Here is a 26,388-nt window from a genome sequence, read left to right on the forward strand (position 1 = left end):
ATGAGTATATTAATGAGTTTTATTACGAAAAGTAAATGACAATACTTAACTTTGAGAATTACATAGATGTGTCACAAGCGAAGGGCGACATGCAAAATAAACAAGCTTCTTCAGTATATACAATTCCTAATACAAGGCCGGCCGGAGTGGCCGAGCGATTCTAGGCCCTACAGTCTGGAACCGCGCGACCGCTACGGTCGCAGGTTCGAATCCTGCCTCGGGCATGGATGTGTGTGATGTCCTTAGGTTAGTTAGGTTTAAGTAGTTCTAAGTTCTAGGGGACTGATGACCTCAGCTGTTAAGTCCCATAGTGCCCAGAGCCATTTGAACCTAATATAAGTGAAGTAGTACAGCTGACGCTTCTATTCAGATCGCTAGTCGTGAGGCTGGTGTTCGGCTGGGTCGTGATCAGTCAGGATCGGCGCTTATGTTCTCTTCGCATAGAGGCCGCTGCTGTCGCTTTGTCATCCTGGAGAGGGGTAGGTATGCGAGCGATTGACTGACCTCTTCTCACAACCGTCTCAGCCCTCTCTGCCATGACGGCGCTTGACTTCACGCCGTAACAGAAACTGAGCTTGCCTGGGAAGTTATCTGGACAGGATAACTCTGTATTCAAATGCAGAGATATGTAAACGCAGAACACGGCGCTGCGGTCGGCAACGCCTATGTAAGACAAGTGTCTGGCGCAGTTGATAGATCGGTTACTGCTGCTGCATTGGCAGGTTATCAAGGTTTAAGTGAGCTTGAACGTGACGTTATAGTTGGAGCACGGGCTATGGGACGCAGCATCTCCGAGGTAGCGAAGAAGTTCGGATTTTCCCGTTCGACCATTTCACGAGTATACCGTGAATATCAGGAATCCAGTAAAACATAAGATCTCCGACATTGCTGCGGCTGGAAAAAGATCCTGCAAGAACGGGATCAACGATGACTGAAGAGAAGCGTTCACCGTGACACAAGTGCAGCCCTTGCGCAAATTGCTGCAGATTTCAATGCTGGGCCATCAACAAGTGTCACCGTGCGAGCTGTTGAACGAAACATCATCAATATGGGCTTTCGGAGCCGAAGGCCCACTCGTGTACGCTTGATGACTGCACGACACAAATCTTTAGCCTCGCCTGGGCCCGTCAACACCGACATTGGTTTGGTGATGACTGGAGACATGTTGCATGGTTGGACGAGTCCCGTTTCAAATTGTGTCCAGCGTATGGACGTGTATGGGTATGGAGACAACCTCATGAAACTAAGGACCCTGCATGTCGGCGGGGACTGTTCAAGCTGGTTAAGGCACTGTAATGGTGTGGGGCGTGTGAAGTTTGACTCTTCATACATCTAGATACGACTCTGACAGTTGACACGTACGTAAGCATCCTGTTTGATCACCAGCATCCAATCAAGTCCATTGTGCATTCCGACGGACTTGGGCAATTCAAGCAGGACAATGCGACACTCCACACGTCCAGAATTTGTACAGAGTGGCTCCAGGAACACTCTTCTGAGTTCAAACACTTCCGATGGCCACCAAACTCCCCAAACATTAACATTATCGAGCATATCTGGGATGTCTTGCAAAATGCTGTTCAGAAGAGATCTCCAACCCCCTGTACCCTTACGTATTTATAGACAGCCCTACAGGACTCATGGTGTGAGTTCGCTCCAGCGCTACTCCTGACATTAGTCGAGTCCATGCCACGTCGTGTTGCGGCAGTTCTGCGTGCTCGCAGGCGCCCTGCACGATATTAGGCAGGTATACCAATTTCTTTGGTTCTTCAGTATATGAAATTATCTAACTTAACTTCCAGTTCACTCGTAAGCACAATCGCTCTTCCCATTTTGCTAATGGTCACATTGTTTTTGTCACCATCACTGTGGTCTACATAGTCTTTCAAAGCACTCCATGGAATGGAGACGTTCAAAAATGGTTCAAATGGCTCCAAGCACTATGGGACTTAACATCTGAGGTCATCAGGCCCCTACACGTAGAACTACCTAAACCTAACTAACCTAAGGACATCACACACATCCATGCCCGAGGCAGGATTCGAACCTGCGACCGTAGCGGTCGCGCGGTTGCAGACGGTAGCGCCTAGGACCGCTCGGGAACTCCGGCCGGCGAATGGAGACGTGTTTAGGGGCTGTGTATATCCACTACTTTCCTTCCAAAAGTTTCTGAAGTGCTCCACAAAGAATAAAATTACAAGTATGTTGCATTAGTAATACAACTGCATATAAACATGTGACTGATTACTTGAACAAGTTATATTACTGAGCTTGCATTGCAGAATCAGCACGGCAAACCACGTATTTCCCTCCAAGTAACAAACAATAAACATCAGAGTTTATTCCCCATCAGAATGTCTTTCCCGTGCGCATACATTTCTGCCATCAATTTAGGTCAGTTGGAATCGTGCGTAAAAGGCTTACCTTACTTATGGACAAAGAATGCGTCTGCTATCAAGAACGCCGGCCGAAGTGGCCGTGCGGTTAAAGGCGCTGCAGTCTGGAACCGCGCGACCGCTACGGTCGCAGGTTCGAATCCTGCCTCGGGCATGGATGTTTGTGATGTCCTTAGGTTAGTTAGGCTTAACTAGTTCTAAGTTCTAGGGGACTAATGACCTCAGCAGTTGAGTCCCATAGTGCTCAGAGCCATTTGAACAATTTTTTTTTTTTTTTTTTTTGCTATCAAGAAATAAAATATGTCACTGAGTTAGGTAGCTTTACCCTATATTGCGTCGTCTCCTTACTGGTAACAACATGTATCATCAAGAGTAATTATTTGTCTGTTAGATAGCGCTTCAGTTTACGGAGCTAAGGTGTTCAGTAATACATCGTTATTATTGTAATATAAGATTAATAGGGCACTCGCCAGTAAAAAGTTATTTATTGAGGGATTTAACAGACGCCCATGTGACTTTCATAAAGCGCCACAAAGCCGAAGTATGACGGCAGCGAAGCGCGGTCGTTGCGGAGGATGTGGAAGTGAGCACTTTGATGACCCGGCCTTACGGATTCAGCAGCCAATCAGGTGGAGACTGGCGCCTCAGCGGCAAGTAGGAATGCGATGGCCTCGTTTGTGTCCGCTATCCAGGACAGCCAATCTACTTTTATTCTCTTTCCCTGGGGGCCAACTGCAGAAGTTCCTGCCGCCGCGCGAACTCCTCCACTTAAACCCTGCGGTGGAACTCCGACTCTGTCATTACTTTTAAATGGCCAGATCATACTGATATAGTTTGGCTTTACTACTTATCTGGATGAAACCCTCTCCTACTTGACTTAGCCTAAGAACTTAGTCAGCGGAGAGAAAGCGAATGAATAATCTCAATGAAACTCTGGGCTTGAACTTCTGCTAACTATCTGGGTGGATCTCTTTTGCTTCTATTTATATTCTAGGTAAAACACGAAAAGGCTAATCTCTTGGTAGCAGATAAGTTTGAATCATAGTAATAGTAGAAAGCTCACTGTCAAATACGCAATACACATTTATTATAGACTATATGTTCTTCAAGCATATACATATCGGGGCCATGTACTCGCAACAGTGTTCAAAAGGTGGAAGAAATTCTACGTAAATTACGTGAACTGGAGTACTGGAAGTATGGATAGACTTCCAGAGAGGCCATGGCAAGTGATAATAACAAATTTACCAAACACGAATTGCGTCAAGGCAAGTTCAAAGGACTTGGTAAGATAATCGATCGTCGTGACAAATAAATACATGCAATAATATCTCTCCAAAATGAACATCAAGTCTATAAATTTCATATTGTATGGATATATATGTAATTGTTGAGCCGGCCGCTGTGGATGAGCGGTTCTAGGCGCTTCAGTCCGGAATCGCGCTGCTGCTACGGTCGCAGGTTCGAATCATGCCTCGGGCATGGCTGTGTGTGATGTCCTTAGGCTAGTTAGGTTTAAGTAGTTCTAAGTCTAGGGGACTGATGACCTCAGATGTTAAGTCCCATATTGCTTAGAGCCATTTGAACCATTTTTGAATGGTTGAGGAGAGATGTTGTTGGCTCAAAAGATGCTTATGAAAAGAGATTCTGTGTCTTGAACATCGGCGTTACCAAAGCCATATTCCGGAAATGAAAAACAATCGCGGCTCATTCGATAAATGTAAGCATGTTTATTAAGGGATAAAACAAAAGATATGTGGTATGTACCACAAACCATGCCCGGTTACAACAAATGTGATCGTCAGCTGTATTAGAGCGACTAAAGTTCATAAACGAAATGTTTTTTACCAATTAAGGGAAGTAAATACTTGGTCGAGCCACCGAGGACGGCGGTTCAATCCCGCATCCGGCCATCCATCTTTAGGTTTTCCGTGATTTCCCTAAATCGCTCCAGGAAAACGTCGGGATGGTTGCTTTGAAAGGGCGGTCTGTTTTCGGCAGTTATGAGGCGAATACGACTTATTTGCGTGTCGCCTGTTGTGCTGTTTGCGAGCGTGGGTTTGTTTGTTTACTTCCGTGTAGCGGCTTGTTTTCGTGTCCGAATTCATCGACCATTATGGCGTTTTCCTATCAACAAGCCACGATTAAATTAAAGTTTCCTTTGGATCATGAACAACCCAAAGCACATGAAGTTAACAGTTTATACGGGACGAAATGCGGTTCAAATGGTTCAAATGGCTCTGAGCACTATGGGACTTAACATCTATGGTCATCAGTCCCCTAGAACTTAGAACTACTTAAACCTTACTAACCTAAGGACATCACGAAATGCGGCTCGCACCGCAGAATGTTTTCGGAATTCATTTTTCGATCCTTAGTGCCACCGTGTACAAAGGCTGGTTAATGGAGAGCTGTGCGCCTAGGTTGTGCGGCGCCATGCTAAGAATCTCAAGTTCCGATACTCTGACGGCCATGTAGGAGCTGTCGTGGTTGATTACGCTGGTTTTGGCCTCCAAACGTTGTGGGTTTTCGACCTCCCGTTTGTGGTGCCGTCGGGTGTTGTGGTGGCCGCATTTCAACCTTATGGCAACGTCGTCAGTCACGTTGCTGAAACGTCGATGACGTTCGAAACATACCGTGTCCTCAACAGTGTCCGGCAGATAAAAAATTGAACTGAGGAAGCACGTGCCTTCTTCTTGCTACCTGCCGGCTGCCGAGCTGTCGACATGTACGATGGCCAGCCGCGCACTTGTTCAGGCTGTGGCCAGCAAGGCCATGTCTGTGTTGAATGTCTCCAATGTAGACTGGTACATAATCCGATCGGAGGCAGCGCCCACTGTTACCTTGATCTTACACGTCCGCGGGTGGGCTGCCTAATGTGTACACTCTGTATCAGTTGGTAGCGGCGTCGACTCCTCTCGACAACGCGATGGACAGTTTGCCTGTCGCTCCCACATTGCCGTCGGAGCAACACCGACTCAAAGGAAGGCCTCGGCGCTTGTTCGTGACGTCACGTCAGCTAGGCACGGCGAACGCCAGGTCTGTTGCAGGCATACTCATAATGGTGCTGTCTTCCTCTCTGACACAGGAAAATGTGAAACTATTGGCGGTAGTTGACCAACACACATTGTTCTCAGAGATTTCTGCAATCAATTAATTGCGCAATTCATTACACTTCTTAACATATAGTGTACTCCTAAACTTAAATTTCCACCTGTTTTAAGGACTGACATACAAAAACAACTTCATGGTCCAGCTGCAACAGAATTCGTGCTTCTTTACCTTATTTGTAAATCTGAGGAAGTTATGTTTGTACTGGGTTGCTTTTACAAGAAACTGAACATATTGTTGCTCTTCTTTAGGTATCTTGGTTGACTATGGAGTGAGGAGCACTGAATGTTAATGAAATATCTTGCGATTGTACACGTTGGGGGAGGGGGAGGAGGACAGAAGAAGAGGCAAAAGAGAGATACTTGTTTTATCAAATAAATTTTTTTTATCTTATAAAGATTCTCCTTTCAGTTGCAAGAGGGGAATATTTATCTTTTCTAATGTGCATGTTTAAAAAAGTTTAAGCTCAGCAGTATTTTCGATGTATGAAGCTATTTTGTTTCCTGTTTAGAATTCCTTTCGTTGAAAACGACTGTAATCTAATGACTGGCAACAGTTGGACATTTACACATGTAAATTAGTTCACATTTCCAGTGACGATGTCAAACGAAAATAAATAAATAAATAAATAAAAGAAACGAGTTCATTGTAAGGGGGTTGGTGGTAAGTTTCGATAAGATAATGGATCAAGTAAATATAGTTACTTGAATGTAAAATTTCCGAAGCTTGCAATGGGGCAAAGCATCTTCTTATATTGATCTACGTTTGTTTCGACAGGATTCAGTAATACAGAACTATGACCTTCATTTGTAGCAATACGATAGTAATAAAATCTTTCATCTAAATAAAACTGCAGAATCCAAAACAATACCAAACATTTTGTCCAAAAATAAGAGATTTACAGTGATAAGCACGCCCAGGCGTTTCTGCTTGCAACAGACCTGGCGTTGGCCGTGCCTAGCTGACGTGACGTCACCAACAAGCGCCGAGGCCTTCCTTTGAGACGGTGTTGGTCGGAGGCAGTACCAATGGACGATGGCCTTGAGCAGCGCAAGCCGTCTGTCTCGACTCCATGGTTGTTTATTATGGAGCTTTACCTCCGCTTTTCTGCCGTCTGGCCACATGTCGAAGATAGCCACCCACCATCCGACGCGGAACGACATGATAGGAAGCAACGTTCGCCTAGGAAACGACGTACCTCTTCTGATGACTGCCTCCATCGGATGTGTGCACATGATGACGACAATCCTACTGAAGATGCGCTGTCCCATGATGACCAAGCGCCTGATGACGCGACGTCTTTACCCGCCTTTGTCTCCAGTCAGCATCCACCTATGGACACCGACCTTCCTCCGCCTGCGTCTGTTGCGACTGTCTCCCTTTCTGTGTCTGACACTACCTGTGGGCACAGCTGTGATAGTGTTCCACTGAACCGGCCCAGTGAGACTTCTGTCTCCTGGGCGAACGACTCAATGCCGAGGATGGACGTTCTGGAGGTGTAGAGAGCGATGGACCCCTATTGGTGGGGTCAGCTTCCAGTCACAAGGATTTTCACTTCCACGAGGGCCTTACAGGGAGCTCCGTCTGCTTCCCTCGTGTTTGAATCGCTTATCCTCCTGAAGCTTTTCAGACTTATAATATAGCCATGGTAGATGTCAATACCATTCGCGTATGCTACAAACTGGCTGCACTCCATGACATCCTGTATGCTGCGGACGTTGACGTTGCCCTCCTTCAGGAGGTGTACGTTGCATCCTTTCTTGCTCGCCATGGTTTTACATCACACATCTCCCATGCTTCCCTTACTGGTAGTGGGGTGGCGATTCTCTAACGTGACGGTACCCTCGCTGGTACAGTTGCTTATCTCCCTGATGCCAGAGGTATGGCTCTCACCTTTAGTGGCTTCAAGATCGTTAATGTCTATGCGCCATTTGGTTCGAGTTGCTGCTGCGAACGTTTCGCTTTCTTCTCCGAGACAGTCACGTCTCTTTTCCTGGGTCGGCAGTATGCATTGATCATGAGAACTGATTTCAACTCCACCAAGGCACCCAAACACCAGCTACTACGTCACTCTCCGTGTGCGGCGCGAGGTCTCCAGCACCTCAACGTTTTAGATTATTGGGAGCATGTTCATGATGATCGTCCGGGGTTAACCCATTTCAGCATCCATTCTTCCACCCGCCTCGATCGTGTTTACATCTCCCGCGATATTGTCAATGGGATGTAGGCTGCTGAAGTCTTGCCCGTTAAGTTCTCTGACAAGGACGCATATATCTGTACCAGCAATCACTGCCGCCAAAGGATGTGGCGCGGACGTGGACCATGGAAACTGAATACAATCCACCTTACTTCACCCGACTGCCGGCAGCTCATAGAGACCACGTGGACAGCTTGTCATCACCGCCGTGATGCGTAACGTCTGCCCTGTCATGGTGGGCGCTCTGCACAAAGCCTGCCCTCCGAAAGGCCTTGATTGGTTATGGAAGGGAGATCGCGGCGTGGCGGCGACGAACCCAGGGTTGCTATTTCATCATTCTCCGGAACTGTGCTATGATGCTGTATTCACCAGAGCGCCAGGCGACGGTGAATCGTGCCGAGGCACAGCTCACATCCGTATCTCGCCGTCACCTTGAAGGAGTTGCGGTCAGGATGTGTACTCACTAAAGGGTAGCGCAAGAGCGTCCCTATATGTATCATGTGATAGCGGAACGGCGCTACCGACGGGAGACTTTGATTAACGTTCTTACGACTGATGGTGGACGACGCTTAGATACCCAACGCGATATAGGGTGTGCCCTCCATGCACATTATGTTATGCTGTTCTCTGAACATCGTCACCACCCTGCCAACGTTATGGCGGTATACAGACTCTCCTTTGGATCTGTTCCTGGGATGCAACGATGGATCTGCTTGCCGACGTCACGGAGTGCAAAGTCGATGATGCTATCCGGGGAAGCTCTACGAACAAGTCGCCTGGCTGTGACGGCCTCCCACTGGAGTTTTATCGGGCATTTCGTCCCTTACTGGTGCTAGTGCGGACGGAAATTTAGGGTCTTATATCAACTATCGAGCGGATCCCAGACGGTTTCCTCAACGGTCTTCTCATTTCCATCCGCAATCCTCGCGGTACCTCACGGAAATGCGATTACCGCCCCTTGACGTTGCTCAAAACGGACACAAAGATCTTTACCCAGCTGTTGGCTGCACAACTTAAACGGACGGCCTGTTATGTGGTTTACCCTGATCAAATTTCCTTGGGAGGTGCCAATAGCATCCGCACTGCCCTCTGTCGCTATCGGAACATAATCGCTGTTGCTCACACTCGGCGCATGACTTCAGCAAGGCGTTCCATTGGGTCGCTCACGATTACCTGGAACGGATGCTCAGCAATATGGGCTATCCTGATACTACCGTCGACGTCATAATGCGCCTCCTTAGTGGAGCTACGTCTCATATACTCTACTAAGGCCGTCTCACCCCTCCCATCTTGATCCGCCGTTCGGCGCGTCAGGGCTGCCAGATCAGTGCACTGTCGTATGCTTTCGCCATGGAACCATTGCTCGGCGGCCTCCTTCACCGCCTGTATGGGATGTCTCTCGGTGGCTATGTATTCAGCTTCACTGCTTATGTGGACGATCTCGTCATCGTTCTCCGTAGCGGTGCTGAGGTCACGGGGTCAGTGGCATGGGTTACCACCTGCGGCGAAGATTCTGGTAGCTGCTTTAACGTCCGAAGATCGAGAACGATGGCTATAGGTGCGGGACTTCCTGCGGACAGCGCTGCTCCATTGTGTGTGGTTGCTACTGTCCATTTTTGGGACTTGATTTCGCAAGTGATCTGCGGCTCACGATCGCCTTCAAATGCCGGCGCCTACTGTCCCAACTACGAGCTGGGCTCCTAGATCATTCTAGACAAAATCCGAGCTTGTGTTCCGATGTGTGACCTCGATGTTGACATTACGTTAAACCCAATCTTCCTTCCTTTTTACTTGGTCTAGTCAATCAATAAATTTGGAAGCAGTAAGAATCAACAGAAGAAAATGGTTCAAATGGCTCTAAGCACTATAGGACTTAGCATCTGAGGTCATCAGTCCCCTAGACGTAGAACTACTTAAACGTAACTTAATCTAAGGACATCACACACATCCATGCCCGATCCAGGTATCGAACCTGCAGCCGTAGCAGCAGCATGGTTCCGGACTGAAGCGCCTAGAACCGCTAGGCCACAGCGGCCAGCAATCACAAGAAAAATTACAGAACAGAGTGCATTAATACGTATGGAATATTGCCAACTCGGTAGAGCACCACGAATCGCTCAGTGCTAGATGTAGACGGGTCCAGGAAACAGAACAGAATGAAATATTGGCTTGCGTGGTTAACGTGCACACGAGGGATATGGGGCAAAAATGAGTTCAGAACAGCGTGGCTTCAAAGATATTACTATGATGATAGCCGATATTTAACATATTGCAGAGATCGAGAACAACCTAGTTGTAATTTATGTGTTGATGATGATAAACTCCTGTGGCTCAATGGCCTGGTGAAGTTCTCTCGACCGGCCGCCACTCCATCCACATACGTGCCCCCAATCTGCCCGAGTTTGCCAACTGGAGAAAGGAACCTACAGTTCAACATCGTTGAGACGTACAGGCTAGATTAGAATCAGGGTAAACATGTCGGTGGTCTGACCTGGATTCGATCCCGCTATCTCTAGGTTTTCAGGCACACGCTTTATTGCTTTTTCTCTTTTTTGACATGGGGATTCGATTAGCGAACATACATGTACACGTGTCCTTCCCCTACATTACCCTTCAGGTGTCATGTGCTTGAAATTATATGACACGTGTTGAAAAAATAGAGTTAAAAATAGCTAACGGGACTCGATCCATAATTTCATAGCTCACGGATCTCAAATGCCTACCACTTTGTTATATCCAAGGTACAACCAAGAATCGATCCCACGACCTCTCAGGCTCCAGATACGGACTTTACCGCTAGACCACGATTTTTTAACCTTTCGATTTCAATCCAGACGCTTTACCGCATTTTTCCCTAAAATATCGAATGAGAAAAAACCACAACCAAGAAACGGACACGGACCAGCGATTTGGTAGTCTAACGCTACGCCAGATTCTTTTTATGTCTAAAAAACACCAACAGGGCCACAAAAATGAATATAAACTGCGAAAGAGTATACCTAAGGGATCATGACTAGAAAGCCACAAGAACCGGTTAACTCAACAGATACCTTGACGACAAAATACAAGGTCCAACTTACTGGCGAATAAGTCACGATACCAGGGCAGGTGCAAACACTTCCATTATACAGTGGCCATACATTGGCAGAAGGCGAGTGGGTCCGTATCGCCCCATTCATCTACAATGTAATGAACGTAGTGGTTCAACAGTCAGGCAATTGTATTTGACTCTTCCCTCGGAAAGTAGAAGGGCCGGCCGCGGTGGTCTCGCGGTTCTAGGCGCGCAGTCCGGAACCGTGCGACTGCTACGGTCGCAGGTTCGAATCCTGCCTCGGGCATGGATGTGTGTGATGTCCTTAGGTTAGTTAGGTTTAAGTAGTTCTAAGTTCTAGGGGACTGATGACCTCAGATGTTAAGTCCCATAGTGCTCAGAGCCATTTGAACCATTTGCCAAAGTAGAAGGAGTTCGGACGCAACAGGATATCAGCTGAAAATGCAGTCTCAACCAATCGAATTAGAAACGCTAATTGTCTTTTAAACCAGAGCTAGTTCGCTTCGCCCCAATGAGAGGTTAATCTATATTGTAGCGTGTCAATGGCGGGACAGCGACTGCACTGATCCGTGACACGAAGTCCAATACGAAATAGGCGCTCCTCTGTGGATAACAGCTTGTGGAGCACTTGGTGCCACTATGACGCCATAGACATTGGTAGAATAGGAAGGCTAAGATAAAACCACACCGTCTTCCAAGAAGTTTGCGGCCATACTCTTTCAACAGACGCCATACAGTAGATCCTTCCCCCTCGTATTAACAAAAAAACTGGTAGTGAGATGCTGCCTCTGAAGGATATCAGCCCACAAGTACCTGACAGCAATATCAAATTGATGGACATGTTTTAACTAAAAATTCAGTCGACCGACATCGACAAGCGGATCAAGACTACCGGCCGCAGACAGGAAAACAACCGAGACGTGAATGTGTGCATTGCGTAAGAGATAGTCAACACGGTGCGTCGAATAAATAACAGAAACGATTTCCTTTTAGTATCGAAAAGTCCCGAACCCCCGGGAGAGCGCGCGCGTGCAACTATCTCGTATTGTAATCGAAAACTGTAATGCTTCCATAAAAAACGCGGCTAGACAGTTGTTTGTTTCCTTGCCATCATTGCTGCAAGTGAAAGACCCGAGCGATGCAATATGCTCTGCACAAGACGTAGGTATCCTGAATCCGAATTATCTGAAGGGAAGGCCGTTCATGTTCAAGGACTGGACCTTCTATCTTCCCCGTAACCGATTTATAATTAAGTATAGCAATTTTAATTGCGGAGCGATCAGTTTATTATGACTCCCAAAGGTTTAAGTCGATCGACCACGGTTGCCTTCGAAATGACATAATTATCAAAACCCCGCACATTCATCAACCGACTTTTGGCTTCATTGACGCGGGCACGAGATACAAGCCAAAAGCATCCACGGTAGCCTTGAGCAACGGAATCTCAGCAAGAGTACGGAGAAACACCATCACATCGTCCGCGTATGCATGCGCCGAGATCGTCTCGCCCGAGAGTGTCCACCCTTGTAAATGAGCTGCGATCCTTCGAAGAAGGAGCAAACGACGACACTGAAAGCCAACTTACCGCAGGAAAATCTCTACAGATGTTAATCAGGGGTTTCAGTTGTCCATTGACAGCCACCGAAGCTTTGATACCCGTTAACAAATTAGAGAAGACTCTTTGTGTGTCAGTAGAGAACCCGGCGGCTTCCAGTATCTGGGCATATTGTAGAGATCGTGAACAACTAAATTAAAATGCATCCAGTGGTCCAGTACAATTCTCTCGACTAGCTGCCACTTCGTCCATTTGCGTGTCCCTCATCTACGTCAGTTATCGAACTGGGGAAAGGGACCTGCAGTTTGACATCGTTGAGAGGTAAAGCCTAAATTAAAAGCAGAGCGAAAATTTCCATGGTTCAGCCACTATTTGATATCGCGATCCCGCGCTCTATAGGTTTCCATGCACGCGCTTTTCCGCTGCTTTACGCTACCGTCCCCCTTTACATAAGTGCTTTACCGGTTTTTTCAGCAATCTACTCAGCTTTTATTTACATATAATTTGATTCGCAAAAGCCAGAAAGGAACAATAGAGAAACTTATTTACAGTAAAACGTACTTTATAAGGGAAGGAAAGGGAGCGGAGAAACATCGGGGCTACACATCCGTACCTCGGTGGCGCCTGAGGGCAGGGGTCGTAATTGAGGCCTGGCCACAGTGCCCCCGACCTCTCCGTGGTCGGATGCATAGGGACGGTAGTTAGGATGGGGTGAGGACGACATCTATTTTTTTTATCGCAGTTCATTTGACATGGGAGGAGAGGGTAAAAAATCATGGTGCAGCCTTATGTGGGCTGCCTTGTGCAGCGAAAGATGCGATCGCCTTAGTGACGTCCTAGGAAGGTGGGGTCTAAAGACGCAGGTGCAGCGAGAAGAGCGAGAGAGGAAGTTAGTTAAGGGGGGAAGGGAGTGAGGATAGCGGCTATGACGCTCCAGTTGGGAGGTCGGGGACATGAATACACCACACAAGCAGTTTGGCAGACAGGACCGGTAATTGGATCGTCGCTCCAAGTCGGCGTGGGCGTACTGTAACCTGCACCAAAAGCCGAGGCCCGATTTGTCACCGTCGCCGTATACGTAGCTGAGCGTCCAACCCTTGTATTCAGAGTATGGCGCTGGTTTTGGTAGCTAAGAAGTACAAGCTCTCAGGAAAGATGTATGTTTGACGTTCAACCATGGTCGGAGAAATGCGGAGAAAGGAGGCGATCATCTTGCGGCTTAGTTTCCAGACGTCAAGGGCTGATGGGTATCTGAGGCGGTGGATGTCATCGTTGAGGTGTTGACAGGCAGCACACAGTGCGGTTCAACTAATCCAGCTGCATGTAACTTCTGTCGTGTCGTAATTTTGCCATTGATAACCAAGTACCATGTTGCTGTAACGCATGTGGGGAGGTAACTTGGAGGATAAAGAGTCATGCATTCGACCAACGACCAACGGACCACAGGATACTTCTGTACGACAATGTCGCTTGACACTCGAAGTAGCAGAGTGAGATAGATGTATTTGGCCAAGGTGGAAGCGTGGTCAGGAGTGCAGGATGCTCTTAGCTGTAGACCACAATAAAGGTCGCAATATGTGAAAATGAGATATGAATGTCACCAGCTGGCACAGGTGGAAAGATGGCTCCTGGGCTGAGGGTGTCCACCAAACTGCATTTAATGGATGCTCCCGTTCCAATCCATTGCTTCCAGACGGTTCGCATTTACAGGGCATCAGCCCTGTGCCGTACTTTGAGCAGACCAAGTCCTCTCTCACGCGAGGAGAGGGTTAGCATTTCATACCGGACCTTAAAGATTGTTCCCACCGTCAGATAATTGCCGAAGGCCGCTTGTAAACGAAGTCAAGTTGTGTGCGGTGAGGGTGGGACTTATTAAAGTGCACCAGTTTCTGAGCAACACGTCGATTGAGGTAAACCACCAGCTGAAGTGGATTGTTGTAGATCTCGGCGCGGACACACTGCAACACGCTCCGAAATTTAGTGGTCATCGAATGGGATGTATTGGGGGTGAAGGCAATTCCCAAGTGCTTGATGGTCTGAACTCATGGGGAGGGCGCTAGTTTGGCACCAAGGAGGCTGCATCCTAGTGCAGGGTTGTAGATGTATCCACATTCATCGAGCTGCCTGCCGCTGCCCTGTATTTCATGATTGCTTCAGTAGTCTGTCGTGTTTTCGCTCCGTTTCCGCGAACCAAAAGGAGCAGTTCGTCGGTGTATGCTCGAGAATAGCAGGTGTGCTGTTGTAGCATGAGTCCCGTAGCATAGATTTCAGGTTCTGAATGAGGGGCTCCAGTGAGACGGCATAGATCAGGGTTGAAAGGGGCAGCCATGTTAGATAGATCCTCGTATCAGAACTGGACTCATTAAGTAACCATTGACTTGTATGTGGGAGCTAGAGCTGTCATAAATGCCATGTATGACGTTGAGTAAGGAGACTGGGAAGTCCATTCGAGCCATCTCAGAGAACAGGAAACCGTGATTTACTTTATCATATGCGCTGACGAAACCGATATCGATCATAGCTGCCCAGAGCCGACACGTTGTAGCCAGTGCTATCACACCGTGACATTCGCCGGTTGTTGTCTGCATATTCACCTGTCCATTTGGGGTCATCTGTTGTAGTGAAAGGATGCTGGGAAGAAGGGGACGAAGGCGTCTCATCAAAATGAGCCCAAAGATTTTGTAGCCCACATTAACGAGGGTAAGTGGACGATAGTCGGTGATCATCACACCACAGCGAGACTTATGTGTAAGCATGATGATGCCTCTGACAAACCTGGGAGGGACAACATGGCCCAGCGTGAAAAGTTCTTGACACATACTGGTTCGCCTCAAGACCATTAATGTCTGGAAGACACGATAGAACTCTGTAGGTAGACCATCCATGCCAGGAGATATGTTATGTGCACCCTTGTCAACGGTAGCCTCTACTTCGTCCCTGGTGATCAGTTCCATCAAATGGGTGTTCTCTCCACAAGACAAGATGTGACCAGTTGCTGCTACGTCGGCAGTCCCGGCGTCAGAGATGTTCTGGTTGTGATCGGCGAAGGTGGTGACTATTGCAGATTGTTGGGTGAGAGTCTGTGCCTATAGTGTGACGAGCTGGATTATGATCTGTCGTCGTCGTAGTCGGTCGTCGGTTGCGATATGATGCTTGGTAGATATCTCGTGGACCCGTGAGTCCGGTAGACGTGCTCTCATGGATGTCCATGCAGACGATATTGGGCCATCATCACTATGCACAACTTAATCTGCTGTTGCTCCCTCTGGACGGTCAGGTCGGGTCCTTGGGTGACTAAGTCTCGGAGGATGGCATTGCGCAATGTCCTTCACATATCGCATAAGGATTTACTGTAAGAAGGGCTTCATATACCCGAACCACCACTCTAAAGTTCTGTAGGTCGTCGTTCGCAAGTGGTCTAAGTCTCTGTTATGGATCGTTGATATCCTGTATCCTGTTGATGAGTGATGTTCATATTCCTCAGCGTACGACTGCGCCAGACTGCTTGTAATTTGAGAAGACTCGTGCAATGTCTGTGGTCTGAGAAAACCAGCGGCCACAGTTCAGGGTCCTGAATATCAGATGCTAGCTCCCAAAGACGTAAATTAGATCAAGTCGACTTTCCAAATGGTTTGTTTGATAAGTGGGGCCACGGGCATTGCCAAACTTCTCTTTCCATGTGCCGCTGAGCTGGAAGGCTCACACGTTCATGTGGGGTTCTTGACAGGTGTTAAAGTAAGGCGCCTGATCTTTCTGTTGCGAGACACAGTTTAAGACGCCTCCAAATATGCAAGCAGCATAGCTTTCTAAGAACAAGAGTAGATTGTGGCTCTCTCCCATCAGTGAGTGGAACCAGATGGGGCAAAGATGTCGATGATACGCATGTCCAAAGTGGTGAAGGCAATGCCTCGTGCTGTTGGGTGAAAGGCGAGATCCATGATGGGGAGTCCTTCGTGAACATATGCAGCCACGTACCTGCCAAGAGAATCACCAGCAGAAGTATTAAGTACGTATCTGGCAACATGGGGCAGAGCAGTCAGTTGTGCTTCCTGTAGGAGTGAAATGTCAGTGTCAGATGATCAGGTCACATCTCGTAACAGAGGTAATTTCGGGAGCGATCTGATGTGTTTGGAATTGATCGTTGCAATTCTGCATGATTGGCTGCGCAGTAAGGGGAGGTTCGGTATCACGTTGTAGATAATCGAGAGCGAACAAGGAGGTTATAGACCATCCCGTCCAACCTCCAGGGTTGAGCCTAGCTAATTTTTGGTCGTGGCTGCCAGAGGCGCCGCCGTCGACTGGGGGTCAGGGTCGATTTTGATGTCGTCGCCCCACACCGAAGTGTGAAGTCCCGGCGAGTTTCGCAGGTTCGATTCCTGCCTCGGGCATGGATGTGTGTGATGTCCTTAGGTTAGTTAGCTTTAAGTAGTTCTAAGTTCTAGGGGACTGATGACCACAGATGTTAAGTCCCATAGTGCTCAGAGCCATTTTGAACCCGGCGAGTTATCTTTTCGCTACCGTGGTACAGGGTTCTGGACTGATGAAGAAGCGTCCAAAGACATGGACGTGTCCTCCGGTTCGACAACCCTTTGACTTTCTGTCAGGGTTGATGGCTATTCGTTCGTGGGAGTCGGAGTCACATTGTTGTCCTCGACTTCAGTCGACTCCTGGTCCTCGTTTGTAGGAGCTATAGGTGAGGCGACATCGGGAGGCGAGGCATCCTGGTCGGAGACAATACAACGTCTGCGCTTAAGGCGCCTAGGTGATTGCTGCCTCCGTGACTGGTCTTCCATGTCTGAAGATGGGAATGAATCGAGTCGTTCTGGCACGAAGGCTGTCACCAGTACTGTCGTTGATGTAAACTCCATCGGGTGGTCTGAGGGTTGAACGGTTTACGCTGGTGTCGACACTGCCGTTTCTTGCTGTGTCGGTTGTGCAACGGTAGTACCGGTACATCAGATAATGGCGCCGGTACAAGATTCAGGGGCGACAAGAGCCTACGCAGAGGATACTGGTAGGGACGTCGGTTGCGGGGCGGGTGTCACGTCAGGGGCCGTCAGTTGTGTAATGTGACGATGGAGACATTCTGATCGAACGGGCCCTTCCTTGTCGCATCCTGAACAAGCCCGCGGTTGGTCGTCGTAAATGAGGACCGCCCGCAGCCGCTTATCTGGAGATAGGATGGCACATGACGATGGAGTTCTGTGGTTATCTGGGGGGGGGGGGGGGGGCACCATTGAGGACCGGATATGTTCGAAATTGTGCACCGTTCTGCTACATGGCCGTGAACGGTGTCGTAAGGACGGAAGGCGTCCATGACGTCAGCCACAGGGTGTTCGAACTGCAGTTCAGGGACCCGAATTGTTGACATGCCTGATCCTGCGCGATCGACCGTCATCGGGCCGACGTTACCGTCGGCTTGGCAGAAACGGAGCCCCTGCTCCATATTCCGAAGGATCTCGTCGAAAATCGCATCATCGGCGACTTTAACGTACACCGTACTGCTCACTATTGGTAAGTGGATGCCTACTAAGTCGAGCGCCTTTGGTCATGAATAATCGTTGCAGAACGTGAAACGGATGTTGATTTACGGCATATTTTCGCCATTACTCTGGAGTACTAGCCGGTGCGCAAGTAACGGCCGCAGAAGGTAAACAAAACTAGCAGGCGCGCTCTGCAGGAGGAATACGGGATGGTCGCATTACTCGCCTGCTAAGGCCAGACTGTAGACCACCAGGCCCGAGAGCTGTAGTCGATAAAAGGAGTGAAACGTGATTAAAAGAGAAGAAACAGACTTACATCAATACGTAAGTAGAAAAACAGTTTAAAGTGTTGCTGACATTACAGTTAAGCCTGCAAACATTTATCGCAGTAAAAGTTTTGATTCTATATACAGAGTGTCGCAATAACATTTTTGATAATAGATTTTACTAGAAAATCTGGTTAAAACCTTTATAGAACGCAGGTTATTAGAAATTATATGCCTGTGCAGCTACGATATTAAACACAACATTTCGTTTTGACACAGAAGGTCTTTGACTTGTTATCATGAGCCAGTGAAGCCGTTCATGCGCTTTCAGTTATGGTTCAGACGTTCATCAATAAGGGTTAGTTCTGTCATCCAGTTCGCGTTTTGAAGTTATGTAGATACCGTAATTCATAAACTTCCTGCAAGAACATTATTCGATTTACGATATATACAGGGTGATTTTTCTAAAATCGAGACAAACTGCAAGAAACAACGCCGGTGAGGATAAGGAGCAAAAAACGTCTTATGCACATGTGGCCAGAAATGCGTTCCAAGGCAGGTACACCTACTTGAATGTGGGAACAAAAGATCTTTGACGGTGTAAGTTCCAGTAATTGTAAACACACCTGTGAACACATTAGGCAAGTGAAAATGTTTTGTGAATACTAGTGTTTTAGCTTCGTAGTCAAGAAGCGGTCCCTAGTAATCCCCGCCCACACATTGAGGCTGAACTTGGGCCCATAGTTCATTGACACTATACCACGGAGATTCTTTGTAGAACATAGGTGAGTGTTTTAAGGTTTGACGATGCCACCTCCAGTCAAGTTTGCCTTATCTGTGAATAGGATGGATGACAGAACCGAATCAGTTGATGCATCCAGGCTACAAGGGGTGCAACGTCATGCTGATAAGTGGGCTCATACTTCCAAGTTTTGTTTTGTTTTGTTGGCTGTGTGTATGTGATAGGTTCAAATGGCTCTGAGCACTATGGGACTTAACAGCTGTGGTCATCAGTCCCCTAGAACTTAGAACTACTTAAACCTAACTAACCTAAGGACATCACACACATCCATGCCCGAGGCAGGATTCGAACCTGCGACCGTAGCAGTCGCACGGTTCCGGACTGCGCGCCTAGAACCGCGTGACCACCGCGGCCGGCCTATGCGATAGGTATGGGTCCAAAACTGAACACTGTGGGACATCATTGTGATTTCTCTTTTGTAACTTAATCAGTCGTAGATACATTTTCTTTAGACTTGCAACAACATTTTGTGTCACCACCGCTGTTTTACGCAACTAGTAACACAACTTTTAGTTGTGTGTAGGTTTATTGTTAGCAGTGCTTTTCCCTTTCTTACAGCTGACCCCCAGTAATTCACTCCTTTTAATAAACCTGCTCCAGCTTAAGCCAGGATGAAACGGAGTGGCATACGTAACAGTGCAGTCCAAAATCACAACAAACCATGCTCTAACGGTATGTGTCGTCTACATATCGTTGAAGAGCAAACTTACTATGTAATACAGAACGAAATGCGACGACTGTACCGTTATAACCTAGTTAGCGCTTTAGCACAGTCGTAATTTAAGCTTACAAACATTTCCATTCTTTAGTTCTTTTACCCTTATACATTCTAGGTTTCCTTTTCGTCAAAGAGGATAATGTCTCCTTTGGACCACACGGGACGCTGGCTTTGCTCATACGTACCCAAATCCAGAAAAGAAAATTGGAAATGACATACACATTCATCCCAGTTCCCACTGTGGATCACCTAAACTTAACCATAAACGTTCATTTCGCTGCTGCTTCCATATCATGACACGCCGCCTCGATTTTTAGGGTGAGTTGTGCACGCCACATGGTGTTTCAGCCGTTGCTTCTCGCCAGCCTACATGCGTGGTTCTGATCAGGCCCAACGTTGTTCATTTCCCGTCGCTTATAAGACAGACAGACCACTAGGTTTCGTTGCTCGTTATGAGGGTCTTTCTACCACCATGTTCAGATCAGGAACTTTGGTGGCTGTCAGGGAAGTGGGATTGGAAACAATTCGAGCCTGCCAGCCCTGACAGCTACTCAGCATATTAGTACCCTAGCGAATCACGACGTCTTCAGAATCACTCAGTCACCGCGAGGTACGAGGAGACGGGTCCATGATTTTATACTGTACTCTTAATGTTACTGCAGTTGTTATAAGTTAGTACCGTGTGGCCTAAGTTAATTCTAGGTTAGTTATAGCCTTCAACATGTCCTTTTTACAACGATATGAATCATGGTTTAATCTGTAACGTATTTCTACTTTCATTTCAAGTGCACATACGGCTGCGACAAGGGTGCACGATTTAAAGCTGTGGACTGCACGACTGCTTGCCACGTGTAGTGAGGTGGTGTGTTGCGCAGGTGCTGGAGTTCCTGGAGACGCCGGCGGAGCAGAAGACGGCGCGCGTGGTGCTGGAGGTGGACGAGAAGCGCGACGTGCTGGAGGCGTGGCTGCGCGTGCCGCCGCGCAGGGAGCCGGAGTTCCGCAGTTACGCGCTGGGCCCTCTGCTGCCGCAGCTCATGCTACTCAACCCCGCCACCAGCTTTGACCAGGGCCTCTACACTTCAGGTCGGTCGCGATGTCACCAGTCCCAGAATGCCTCAAATGTATTCGCAGTTGCGAATATGAACGACCGTCACCTATATAATGGAATGGCGACACACATTTTCATTGCCGTCATTCCATGCCATGGCTCGAAGACTTCTTAAGTAATAGAACCCAGTACGTTGTCCTAGATGATGAGTGTTCATCGGAGGTGAGGGTATCATCTGGAGTGCCGCAGGGAAGTGTGGTAGGTCCGCTGTTGTTTTCTATCTACATAAATGATCTTTTGGACAGGGTGAATAGCAATGTGCGGCTGTTTGCTGATGATGCTGTGGTGTACGGGAAGGTGTCGTCGTTGAGTGACTGTAGGAGGATACAAAATGACTTGGTCAGGATTTGTGATTGGTGTAAAGAATAGCAGATAACTCTAAATATAGATAAATGTAAATTAATGCAGATGAATAGGAAAAAGAATCCCGTAATGTTTGAATACTCCATTAGTAGTGTAGCGCTTGACACAGTCACGTCGATTAAATATTTGGGCGTAACATTGCAGAGCGATGTGAAGTGGGACGAGCATGTAATGGCAGTTGTGGGGAAGGCGGATAGTCGTCTTCGGTTCACTGGTAGAATTTTGGTAAGATGTGGTTCATCTGTAAAGGAGACCGCTTATAAAACACTAATACGACCTATTCTTGAGTACTGCTCGAGCATTTGGGATCCCTATCAGGTCTGATTGAGGGAGGACATAGAAGCAATTCAGGGGCGGGCTGCTAGATTTGTTACTGGTAGGTCTCCTCATCACGCGAGTGTTACTGAAATGCTTCAGGAACTCGGGTGGGAGTCTCTGGAGGAAAGTAGGCGTTCTTTTCGTGAATCGCTACTGAGGAAATTTAGAGAACCAGCATTTGAGGCTGACTGCAGTACAATTTTACTGCCGCCATCTTATATTTCGCGGAAAGACTACAAAGATAAGATAAGAGAGATTAGGGCTCGTAGAGAGGCATATAGGCAGTCATTTTTCCCTCGTTCTGTTTGGGAGTGGAAAAGGAAGAGAAGATGCTAGTTGTGGTACGAGGTACCCTCCGCCACGCACCGTATGGTGGATTGCGGAGTATGTATGTAGATGTAGACATTATACAGCTAATGGTTGTTCATATTCGCAACTGCGAATACATTGCATGTATTACATAACGACTGTAGTCGCCACAGTGCCTGTTCCTTTGGAAGTGCATGCATGTCCGAAGGAAACTTCGCATCCCACTTCTGAACAACAGCTCTACAATATCGTAATCGTATAATGTGTGAGTGCCTAACACTCCAGACGAACTAATGACCTAGCCACGGTGTAGCTGGTCGTGTGCCTCAACGATACCGGTAGCCATACCGCAGGTGCAACCACATCGGGAGCGTATCTGTGGAGAGGCTAGACTAACATAAGGTTCCCGAGGAGGGACAGCAGCATCTACAATTGTTGCAACGGAAACTGTCTGGATGATTGACTGATCTGATCGTGTAACAAGAGCCAACGTAGCCTTGTTGTGTTCATGCTGCGAACGGCTGAAAGCGAGGGAAGCTACATCAGCTATATTTCCCAAGGATATGCATCTTTGTTCTATTGTTTGATGATGCTGGCATCCTCCTGGGTAAAATTTTCTTGAGGTAAAGTACTATCCCATTCGGATATCTGGGCGCTGATTACTCACGAGGATATCGTCATCAGCAAAAGCAACCTTGGCCTTCTACGGATTGGAGAGTATAATGTTCCATCTACTAACTGGATACGTAGGTTAAAGAATTTAAAAGGAAAAATGATAAATTGAAGGAGCAATGGGAAGCAGGAAGAACACGATTTCTGGTCAGCTGAGTACAGAATGATCAACACGAAATAGCGGTGATGCAGGAGTAGGTCTAATTATGAGTAAGAAAACAAGAATACGGGCAGCTTCTAAGAATAGCATGGTGAGTGCATTATCACAGTGAAGACAGAAGTCAGCACCTACCACAGCAGTACAGATTTCTATGTAACTAGTTATGAAGATGAAGAGATTGAGGAGGGGCAGTCAAATGAAAACCGAACACCCATCCCAACGGGACCATAGAATGGTTCCATTCATAAGTACTCACCACATGCGTTAAGACGTTCATCCTACTGGGAGACGAGACAATTCCTGTTTCCTAGAATATGGTCGGCCGCTGATGAATCCACAGCTGCACCAAGTCTTCCACCTCCTTATGCGATTAAAACCGACGTCCACGCATGTCTTTCTTCATATTACCAAAGATGTGAAAATCGCGCGGTGAATGATCCGCACTGTACGGAGGCTTTTGCAGTGTTTCCCAACAAAATCACTGAAGCGTAGCGTTCGTCAGATTGGGAGTGTGGGGACGGGCGTTATCGTCCAAGCGGATGATTCCTTCATACAGCATTCCGACTGGCCGAGGGCAAAGGACCAAGTGAACGGTCGAAACACCCCACACTCCCCCGCCAATGAAATCCAGAACTGTTCACACAAGTTCCCGTAAGGTCATGATGACTTTTGTCTTCTACTGCAGGAGCCCTCTCCTCATCCAGATCGCCGAGCGTACGACCACAATCAATATGCAGAGATATGAAGACACTTTGCAGCCGGCCGTGGTGGCCGTGCGGTTCTAGGCGCTGCAGTCCAGAACCGCGGGACTGCTACGGTCGCAGGTTGGAATCCTGCCTCGGGCATGGATGTGTGTGATGTCCTCAGGTTAGTTAGGTTTAAGTAGTTCTACGTTCTAGGGGACTGATGACCTAAGATGTTAAGTCCTATAGTGCTCAGAGCCATCTGAAACATTTGAACACTTTGCAGAAACTGGTACACGCCATTAAGTCAAAACACCACGGGATACTGTCGGACGGAATGATCCTGTTCCACGTCCCCACACTGCCAATCGGACAAAGACAACGCTTCAGCGATTTTGTTGGGAAATACTGCGACATCCTCCGTACAACCCAGGTCGTTTACCGTGTGCTTTTTCACATCGTTGGCGGGCTGAAGAAAAGCTTGCGTGGACATCGGTTGCAGTCGAAAAAGGAAATACAAGAGTGGGTGCTGTTGTGAATCCGTCAGGGCCGATGGCGTTCTACAAAACAGGTTATCATCTCGTCTCACTGTGGGATGAATATCTTAATGCGTGTGGTTTACTTTTGAATGGGACCATTCCACAGTCGCATTATGGCATGTGATCGGTTTTCATTTGACTGCCCCTTGTATGGTGACATACAAGACATTATTCAGACACTTGAGAAAGACGAAAATTTAATTATAATAGGAGATTACAATTCGAAAGTAGGCACGGAAAGGAAAGAAAAATAGTCAGAGACTTGTGGTCTACCTAAGCCAAGAAAGTTCTGGTGCTACCTAAAATCACTGGTCGAATCGAAGGCTTCTAACCAATCACTTGTCGTCTAATCTGGTGTGACAATCCAAGACAGACAAAGGAAAGCTAGATTTCTAAATTTCGCGTTTAAGAAATCATTCACGCAGCAGGATTGTTCAGATGTACTCTCATTTGGCCGCCCAACAGATTCCCGTATGGAGGACGTAGGAACAGGCGTTTCTGGCGTAGAGAAGCAAATGAAAGAGTTAAAAGCAAATAATTCGCCAGGTCTGGATGGAATCCCATTCCGGTTTTGCAGAGTACTCTATAGCATTGGTCCCTTACGTATCCAATTTTCACCGCGAATCTGTCGCCCATAGGAAAGTCTTAAGCGAGTGGAACAAAGCACAGGTGACACCTTTACGTAAGAAGAATAAAAGAACAGGCCCGAAAAATTACGGACCAATATTCTTAACATCGGTTTGCTGCGGAATTCTTGAATATATTCTAAGTTCAAACATAATAACTTTTCTTGAAACAGAAAAATTTTTGTTTAAAAATCAACCAGATGTAAAAACATAGCTGGAAGTAAAGCTGTGAGGATGGGTCGTACTTGGGTAGCTCAGTCGTTACAGCACTTTCCTGCGAACTGAAAAGGTCCCGAGTTCGAGTCTCGGTCCGGCACACAGTTTTAATCTCCCAGGAAGTTTCATATCTGTCCACATTCCGCTGCAGAGTGGAAATTTCATTCTGAATACTGATGTATATTCCAATGTTAATTTAGCATTGGAGGGCAGCGTGGAGGGTAAAAATCGTAGAGGGAGACCAAGAGATGAATACACTAAGCAGATTCAGAAGGATGTAGGTTGCAGTAGGTACTGGGAGATGAAGAAACTTGCACAGGATAGGGTAGCATGGAGAGCTGCATCAAACCAGTCTCAGGACTGAAGACCACAACAACAACAACAACAACAACAACATTCCAGTGTTCTTACAAGCGGAGCTCTGTCACACGCCACCTGTCTTTCATCACGTTTACAAGCGCCACAATTTGCGGAAGACGAATATCGAAATTCGAACGCGGTGTTCGCTGCCGTCCTTAATGCTACACCGGAATCTATTTTGCTAATCCGATCAAATATCGGTTTCCAAGTGTCGCTTGTCTAACACGAGAGGATTATGTAAATCTGCTGTTCCGATTTAGTGAACTCTGTGGAGTGGGATTACCAGTGCCTTCGTAATTTTTTTTGTTTAATAAAGGGAGTATGTTATTCAAGAAGAGTACTTTGAAAATATTATCCATGCGCGACTGTCTTACAACTGCCACCACATCACGCGCGTTACCGTAAGTAACTGCGAAGTGATAACTGGTTGAACATTATCGTAACAAACGGTTTTAAAACTTACAATGGCCAGAAAGAAATATTCCGAATGGTTAAAGACATTGATAGTAATCAACAAAAAGTATTTTGCGCGATAATCTAGAGCTTTAAAATTAGTAGTGTTGTCCTAAGCAGTGATGTAGTGTAGAGGGTAAAGGCATATTCGCGACGAATCCCTACAGGTGATTGCCGGCCGGAGTGGCCGAGAGGCTCTAGGCGCTACAGTCTGGAACCGCGCGACCGCTACGGTCGCAGGTTGGAATCCTGCCTCGGGCATGGATGTGTGTGATGTCCTTAGGTTAGTTAGGTTTAAGTAGTTCTAAGTTCTAGGGGACTGATGACCTGAGCAGTTAAGTCCGATAGTGCTCAGAGCCATTTGAACCTACAGGTGATTGTATGTATTTTTATTTCTAATCCTTCGTCATTCTTTTTTATCTGCCCACCACCTTATAGACTATTACAAAAAATCGATCCAACCCCAACCAACGAGAGTTACCAAACGTTTTGTCACCAGCAAATAATTACGGAAGAGAGCGTTTGCCAGTAAGAGAAATTGGGTATAACGGTTTACAAATTATACTATGAAGGATAATATGATTGTCGCCAATTAGTTTTGTTTTGTTAATTTGGAAAATATTTCAGAATTTTTGATATTTGAGTCATATATGAGAAGTGAATCCTTAATGAATCCCATGCCACCGCCTGTATGCACAACAATTAAACATTGATCGGCGCTTTCCTTGGACTGTACCCCTCACACACTGCCACTTTGCCAACATTTATTTATGCTGTAATGTGTGTGAATCCACGTGTCAGCTAAGTAAACCACTGGCAGCTTTGATTCAGATGCTTCAGTCTTCCGTAGAAACCTAATGTAGTATGCCCTTTTTGCAACTATGCCCTCTCGTTAACACATAACTCGTTTATTTTGGCACCTTTCAAAACTAAATCCCATAGACACAACAATTTTTCTTACAGTCTCATTGCCAGCCTCAAAGTTCAGTTCTGTGTCACCA

At 47.0% G+C, this 26,388-nt stretch overlaps 1 protein-coding gene across 1 annotated transcript in view; it reads left to right on the forward strand.

Annotated features, from left to right (window-relative positions):
- The window catches only part of LOC126470722 (vitellogenin-like), a 451,798-nt gene that overhangs the window by 399,442 nt on the left and 25,968 nt on the right, over positions 1-26,388 (forward strand). Inside the window, exon 23 of the mRNA XM_050098725.1 lies at positions 20,456-20,663. Coding sequence (XP_049954682.1) covers positions 20,456-20,663 — 208 coding nt within the window. The remainder of the gene's footprint in view (positions 1-20,455; positions 20,664-26,388) is intronic.

The sequence above is a fragment of the Schistocerca serialis genome, chromosome 3 (genome assembly GCF_023864345.2).
Source record: "Schistocerca serialis cubense isolate TAMUIC-IGC-003099 chromosome 3, iqSchSeri2.2, whole genome shotgun sequence".
Classification (NCBI taxonomy): Eukaryota; Metazoa; Arthropoda; class Insecta; order Orthoptera; family Acrididae; genus Schistocerca; species Schistocerca serialis.